At 60.4% G+C, this 7,690-nt stretch overlaps 1 protein-coding gene across 1 annotated transcript; it reads left to right on the forward strand.

Annotated features, from left to right (window-relative positions):
• Window positions 1-4,793: 4,793 nt before the first annotated feature.
• Window positions 4,794-6,113, forward strand: LOC116455821 (leucine-rich repeat-containing protein 37A3-like). The gene is made up of 3 exons (XM_032134105.1): window positions 4,794-4,936; window positions 5,366-5,446; window positions 5,724-6,113. Exons 1-3 carry the CDS (start codon window positions 4,794-4,796, stop codon window positions 5,797-5,799), a joined length of 300 nt encoding a protein of 99 aa, XP_031989996.1. The 3' UTR covers window positions 5,800-6,113.
• Window positions 6,114-7,690: the final 1,577 nt, after the last annotated feature.

Below are 7,690 nucleotides of genomic sequence, written 5' to 3' on the forward strand. Positions count from 1 at the left end.
GGGAGCAGGGACTTCTGGGGATGTGGTGCCAAAAAGCCTTTTTTTTCCCCATTTACCTTGCACGCTCCATTGGTTTGCAGCGCTGGGAACGCCACTTCCCAACTCCTCCAGCGGCTGCTTCCCAGACAGGGCAGAGCACAGGCAGCCCTGCTGCCCTCAGCCTCCATCACCAGCTGCCTTCTCTTTTTATCCCCATTCTCCCTTTCTGGTTTTTTCAGGTGCGGTGTAAAACTGCCATGGAAAGGGAAGAAGGAGTGCAAGGAGGCACAGGATGTAGAGCAGAAAAGGGCAGGGAGCTCCTCCCAGTGTCACCCATCTGCCCAGACTGCCTGCTCATCCTCACCTTTCAGAGTCCTTCTTTTCCTCACCACGTTCAAGTGCTTTTCACTGTTCAGAAAACCTGAATTGGCATTGGTTCAATTCATCCCGGATTCCGCTGAAGCTGACAGAAAAGCAATCCAGGAAGAGACATAATGTGAAGAACCTGCATGACTGGAAGAGGTTCAAGAGGTTGAAGAAGTTAATGGGATTCCAACAACTCTTCGCCTCTTGTTCTACTACAGGAACTGCTGAGGCTCTCCTTGGATGCTGTTTCATTCGCTGTTGTTATTTCCTTGGACGCTTTTTCCTTGACTGTTATTTTCCTTCTGTCACTGCTGAGGGAAGGCCAGAGGGTGCTGTGGGTGGCCACGAGCTCGGGACACCCAGAGAAGACATCAGTACCTCAGGGTTTTCCTCATGCCTTGTGGCAACGTTTCCCCCTGCGTTCAATAAAAATTAAGATTGTTCTTGTTCCTCCTGGTGTTGCTGATGTATTTGTAAAAGCCGTTTCTTGTTCTCCCCTATGGCATTGGCCAAATTCAGTTCCAGCTGGGCCTTTGCCTTTCTGCCTTTCGCCCTGCATCTCCCAACGACATCCTCGCCGTCCTCCTGCGGTGCTGCCCTTCTTCCAAAGCTGTAAATTCCGTGTTTGCCCTGAGTCCCAGCCAAAGCTTCCTGATCAGCCGCTCTGCTTGCCCGCCAGCTCGTCTTTGGGCACACGGGCACGGCCTGTTCCTGCCTGCGCCTTCAAGGATCTCTCCTTGCACAATGTCCAGCCTCCCTGGACTCCTCTGCCCCTCAGGACAGCGTCCCAGGGGAGCCTCTCGACCAGCGTGGCTGGACTGACTCACCCTGGGCAAGCGCTCCCACCTGGATGGACCTTCGTCCACATCGTCACTGTCCCGTTCCCAGAGGCCCAGAGCCTCCTCCCTGTTGTGTAGAGGGAGCCGGGCAGCTGAGATGGACCAGGAGGGGATTCTCCTGTTGCCCCAAGCAGGGACCTGTCTCCATTCGCCCTGTCTCTTCAGTTCCCCTCCTTCTGCCTGCTGGCAACAGCCTTGGGGATCCTCTGCTTCTTGGGACTTGTCCATCTGGGACATTTGTCCAGTGGCTGCTGGAGAGTGACTCCACCAGTCCCTCTCCCTCTCCTACTCCCCCAACACTCCTTAACTTTCCACTTCCCCCTTCAGCTCTGCCACTGGGCTGAGAAGAGCATCCAGCTGGCCATACCTCACACTGGTGTTATTTCTGCCAGCCCAGTGCCAGTGCCCCGCTCCAGCACTCCCTGTAGTGTTTTCCCATGCCAAAGAGGCCTTCCTGGATATCTCTTTGGATATCAAAATAAGAGGCTTTGCAGTAGCGCTTCTAAAACATCCCCAGGCCCCTGCAGCTTTCCAGGATCAACACTTTTGTGTTACAAATGTCTCCTGCGAGCACAAGAGCTCCGGGTGGTGGGTGGGAAGGGGAATGGCCGGTGTCCTCCTGCAGAGGCCACGGCACTGGTGTCCCCGTGGTGCTGGCCTGGAGCTGCACAAGCAGCATTGTCCCCTCTACACCCCTGAGCTTTCCTCCTCCTTCCCTTTGCTCTCCCTCACACCCGCCCGGCTCCCAGGCTGATGGTTGCACTGTTGTGCCTCCTGCTGCAGGGCTGCTGTCATCGAGCAGAATCATCTTCTCAGGGAGGCTTAATGCAAAATCGTGAAACGCACCTTTGTTTCATCTAGCTCAGACCAGCCTTAAAACAGCGTCCAGGTGGGTGGGACAGGAAACACAAACATCAGGAGGAATTTCTTCATGGAAAGAGCGGTGAGGCCTTGGAAGGGGCTGCCCAAGGAGGTGGTGGGCTCCCCATGCCTGGAGCTGTCCGAGGAACGGCTGGACGGGGCACTGAGTGCTCTGGTCTGGCTGCCAAGGCGGGGATCGGCCCCAGGATGGACTCGCTGAACCCGGAGCTCTTTTCCTTTCCGGTGCCTCTGAGACTCCGCGACTCTGTGCCCACGACTGGAGCCCGCCCTGCCCCAAGCGCTGCCGGAGCCGCCCCGGCCCGAGCTGTTCGCCCGCGCCTTTCTCCTCAGGGCGGGGGGGCCGCTGCCGGGGCCGCCGCGCTCAGCCGGAGCTGCCTCTGCGCCGGAGCGGCCGCGCTGCCCGCCCGGGGCCGGGCCGCCTCTCTGCGCGCTGCTTGCGGGGCTCTGCCGGGCTTCCCAAAGCCGCCCGCGGCTCCTTTTGCACCGGGGTCGCTGCCGGGGCCGCCGCGCTCAGGCGGAGCTGCCGCTCGTCAGGGGCTCCGCGCTGCCCCTCGGGCTGTGCCGGCGCTGCCGCGGAGCTCCGGCCGCGTCGGGAGCTCTGCCGTCGCTCTGCCGTCGCTCTCCCGGCGCGCTGCCGCCTCCAGAGCCCGGCTGCCGGAGCGCTTCGCCTCAGGCCTCGGCTGCAGCGGCGCTTCCAGCGGGCTCGGGCCGGCCGCCGCCGCTGCTGTTGCCGCCGCGCTCAGGCGGAGCTGCCGCCCCTCAGGCTCCCGGCGCTTCCCGCCACTGGCGCTGCGGCTCCCTCCGGCTCTCCCGGCGGACGTTCCGGGCTTTTCCCGGCTTTCGGGAAGCTCCCCTCGCTCTCCCAGCGCCATGGCGGGCTTTGGCCCTGCCTGGATGCCGAGTGCCCACCAAAGGCGCTCTCACTGCCCTGCGCAAGTGGACAGGGCAGATAAAGACAGCGAAAGGCTCACGAGTTGACAGAAAGCGAGGGAGAGGTCCCTCCCCGATCACCGTCAGCGACACAACAGACGGAACTTGGAGATACTAATTACATTTATTACCAACAAAAGCAGAGCAGGATAATGAGAACCAAAATAAATCTCAACAACACAACACCTGCAGCCACCCACCTGCTACCAAAACCTGCCCACACAAGCCCAAACCAAATGGGAATGGCTTCACAGTGACGGAGAGCTGGCTTAGATCGGCTGTTGGGGGGAAATTCTTCCCTGTGAGGGCGGGGAGGCCCTGGCACAGGATGCCCAGAGAAGCTGTGGCTGCCCCATCCCCGGCACTGTCCCAGGCCAGGTTGGACGGGGCTTGGAGCAACCTGGGATAGTGGAAGGTGTCCCTGCCCATGGCAGGGGGTGGCACTGGCTCATCCTTAAGGCCCCTGCCAAGCCAATCCATTCCATGATTCTACAGACTTATGGCTCTGCGACAGAGTCATTTGGTGACAGCATCACCTGAACTCTGGTTTGCTGAGAGCTCTGATGCCAAGCACCGCCACAGTGACACGAGCACTGCTACAGTGACATGGGCAGCACCACTGTGACACAAGAACCGCCACACCAACACCTCAGGTTTGTGTCCCAGGCGACTGCAGCCAGTCCTGCCTCGCCATGGACCTGGTGATGCGTCTCGTGCGCGCTCTGCTGCTGCTGGCCCTGCTGCTGGCAGTGGCCCCCTCCCCAGGAGTGTCCAAGGAGTTCTGCCCACAGCCCTGCCGCTGCGCAGGGCGTGGGCTGCTGGACTGCCGCCACGCCGGCCTGGCCACCGTGCCCCCGGCCAGCCGCCGCCGGGCCCTCGCCGTGCTGTGAGTAGGGGCCGCCCCACAGACCCCTGCGGCTCCCCCTCCTCAGCTCCCTATTGCTGCAAAGCCCACGGGGGACACCCGGGGGACTCCCTGGCAGGAGACAGGGTGGGCTGGGGGCCCGCGCTCAGCACGAGGGTGACGCCAGGCTGGGTGCCCTGGGCCTTCTCCAGGCAAAGCCCGCTTCCAGCTCAGCAGCCGAATGGGCAGGGAAATGGGTTTTCCCGAGGGGGAGCGGTGTCTTTCCTTTCTTTGCAGAGATTTCACTGGCAACTCCATTGCTGAGATTGGAAAACGAGCCTGGAAGAACTACCCGTGGGCTGAGACCTTGTAAGTGCCCTGCAGCATGTCAAATGTCAGGACTTTGGGTATTTTCCATGCTTTGCTCAGGGGTTGGAGCAGCAGCCCCCACACCACGCGTTTCCACTGGAATTCAAAGCTGGGCTGCTCTGCAAGGAGGGGTGTGAATGGCCAGGGCTTCCCAGGATGGCAGGAGATGCCGTGAGCCACGTCCCTTGCAGCCCAGGGCACCGACCCGGTGTCTGTTTGCCCGGGGACCAGGCTGTGGTCAGCTTCAGCCGGCCAGGAGCAAGCGCCTGCTCCGGCCAGGAGTGGGGACGATGCCTGCAGGGACCCAAAGAGATGCTCCAGTCAAGCTGCTGCAGGAGATTTTCCCATGACAATCCCATTTGCTGCTGGCCAGCGGCCGCTGTCACAATGTCCCCGTGTCCCCTTGCAGAGTGCTCAGGGACAATGAGCTGCGGGCAGTGAAGAGCCATTCCCTGCAGGGGTTGTTCCTGCTGAAGCACCTGTAAGCACCGTGCCCTGCCCAGGACAGGGGGCTCCTGCCTGCCCCTCCCTGGGGCCCTGCTGCTCAGCCCAGCCCCGGGCAAGTGGCCTTGGTCCCTCCGGGGATGCAGGCTGCAGAGGCAAGTAAAAGCAACAGGGCAAATGGAAGTGACATTTGGTGTTCTGACTGGAACAGGGATTTGTCTGGCAATGAGATTGTGTCCATTGAGGAACGTGCTTTCGAGCCACTGCCTTTCCTGAAGCTTCTGTGAGTGATAAAGTTTCCTCCTGGGGTTTTAGTGAAGTCTTTGCATTGGGCACCCTTCCTGTGTCGGAAAATGCTCCCGTTCTTTTCCCAGCAGTCCCTAAATCTGCCCTGCTCAGGGCCCAGCTGAGCTGCAGAGGTCAATGCCGATGGCTGGACGGCCACGCCGGGGGCACAGATCCCAGCAGGGTCGTCCACACGCAGCCATCAGAGCAGCCAGTTCTTGCAGGCTCGGCTGCATGCTGGCACAGAAATAGAGTCAGCCCTTGGGCCCTTCCCTTCCCCTCCTGGGCAGGCTACAAACACTGAGAAAGCAGCAGCTTCCCCCCTCTTCCACCTTGCATTTGCACCTTTCCTGCCAAGGGATCCCGCTTCAGCCCCTCTTCCTGTGGGACAGGCCCGATTCCGTTGTGTGACCTCCTCTTTCCCCAGAAACCTCTCCGGGAATGGCCTCACGCAGATCCGCAGCGGCACTTTCCAGGCCTGGCACGGGATGCAGTTTCTCCAGGAGCTGTAAGTGGGACCAGGGCTCAAGGCAGGGCAGAGCGAGTCTCTGCAGGGTCTCTGCAGGGTCAGCGGGCAAGAGCAGATTTGCCCTCTGCAAAGTCCTGATTCTGACCGGGGGTGTCAGCCAGGGAGCGCCCGGAGTGTGCAGCTGGAAGGGCCCTTTCCCCTGCCCTGCTCATCTCCTGCAAGGCTTCCTTGAAAGCGGCCGGGCCATCCCCACGTGCCCGGCACACCCAGCTCCCGTCCTTGCCATCAGCCCTCACAGAGCTCTGTTGTTTCTCAGCATCCTCAGCCATAACCCGCTGGCTGTCATTGCTGACGCTGCGTTCTTCAAGCTGCCCGCAGTGAGCTCTCTGTAAGTATGGGCTCCTTTGGAGCAGACCAACAGAGAGCTGTGTCTCTCTCGAGTGCCCTGTGCTCAGGAAAGCAGAGATGCAGGAGCAAATCTCCCTCTTGCCCAGCCTGAGTCTGCTGGAGACACAAATACCCCTGGCCCCGGCAGAGCAAGGCAAAGGCCAAGCAGGGCTGGTGTGTCCCCAGCTGCAAAGCAACCCAGGAACTGGGACACAAACCTTCAGAGACGAGAGCCCATCCAGCTCTGGGGCCCTGCAGGGGCCGCAGGGCTCTGGGAGTAAACTGCACTCCCGCTGGAGCACTCGTGCCAGCAGCTCGAGGCTCCTGCCTTCTTCAGGGACTGGAGCTGCCCTCAGGGGAGAGCAGCAGGAGGGTCGGGAGAGGGGCAGTCCTTTCCGGTGGCATCTGTCTGCCACGAGAGCTGCAGGATTGCCCTCCTGATTGTGACGCCCTGGTTCAGAGCAGGCCAAGGCACAGAGAAGCTGGGCTCTGGAACGGCTTCCCTTGCATTAGGCAGAAGTGCATCCCTCTGCCAACAGCACCACCATCATCAGGGCCCCGGGCTTGCTCTCAGAGCAGAGTTCTGGCCATGTCACCGCAGAATTTAATGAGCCCTTTCAAATGCTTGCAGAGACCTGAGTGCCACCCAAGTGACTCCGCAGACGCTGCTGCTGTTCCTGCAGAGCACAGTGAGCTTGGAAAGCCTGTGAGTGTGTGGGACTGAGCCCCAGCCACCAGCACGCCCTGAGTGCTGGGACAAGGGCTCTGCTTGCAAAACAAATCCGTGGGCCACAAAACCAGAACAAGCCCAGTAAGCTCAAGGGTTGCTGTTTCCTTCTGGGAACCTGCCAAACTCACCAGCTCAGAGGCACAATTTCATCTTCTGGGTGACTTGCTGCAGGCTTTTCAAAGGGGACTTTCAACTCCAGGCGAGTGCACTTGTGTGTCAAGTGGTATTTAGGGAGCAGTTGCATTTTCCAGGGTGAAACCCCCTTTTGATGTTTAGGATTGGGAGTGAGGGGACTTTGCCAGAGCTGTGGCACACCGTGAAGCACAGCCCCCACGCGTGGTATCCGTCTGTTCCCTGAGCTGGGCTCGCAGACATGGATTGGGTGGCCGGCTGTTCCTCCAATAATCCCCTCTTGTCTTTAGCCAAGTGCCCAAGGATGTGGCCTGCTGCCTGTGCCAGGAGCGTCCCCTCGCCGAGAGCCCGTGCAGGACCATCCAGTTCCTCTGCGAGAAGCTGTGCAGCACCAGCGCCCCGCAGTGCGGTTGGTGTCCGGAGGGGCTTGGGGGGAGCTCACATCTGCCACCTCTCTTGAGCCCGGGGAGGTGCTGCAGCACTGCCCTGTGCTGGGGCTCCTGGCCTCCCCTTGGAGTCCAGGACTTGCACAAAACACCTTGGGTTGAAAAGTTCCTGGGCATTACTCATATCTTGTGTGTCAAATACTGTCTGGAGAAGGAACAGCTCACTGGGCCACCCCACTGCCACGTGCAGGAGAGAGGGCAGGGACCCCGATGTGCTCTGCAGGGTGAACACCGAGCACCGTTATTCCCTCCTTGGCCTGTGCAGGGGGAGCAAAGCACTGTCCTGCTCTAGCTGGGCACAGGGGAGGGAACCTCCTCTCCACAGCAGGGCCAAGCTGGACTTCTGCAAACAGACACAGCCAGGTTTCCAGGCTCCCCAGGAAGCTCCTTTCTCTCACTGCCTCAGCCCCACGTTTCCCACGGCACAGTCCCAGAGCTCCGGTGCCCTTCAGGAAGTTTTTCATGGTGTAACAGCTTGAGCGGCTGCTGTTGGGAACGGCCCTGGAGCAAAGCAATCCCTGGGCTTCTCTCCCGTGCCAGTCTGTGCCTCCGCTGCAGCGCTGATCTTTCCTCTGGGCTCTCTGGCTC

Source organism: Corvus moneduloides, chromosome 26 (genome assembly GCF_009650955.1).
Source record: "Corvus moneduloides isolate bCorMon1 chromosome 26, bCorMon1.pri, whole genome shotgun sequence".
NCBI lineage: Eukaryota > Metazoa > Chordata > Aves > Passeriformes > Corvidae > Corvus > Corvus moneduloides.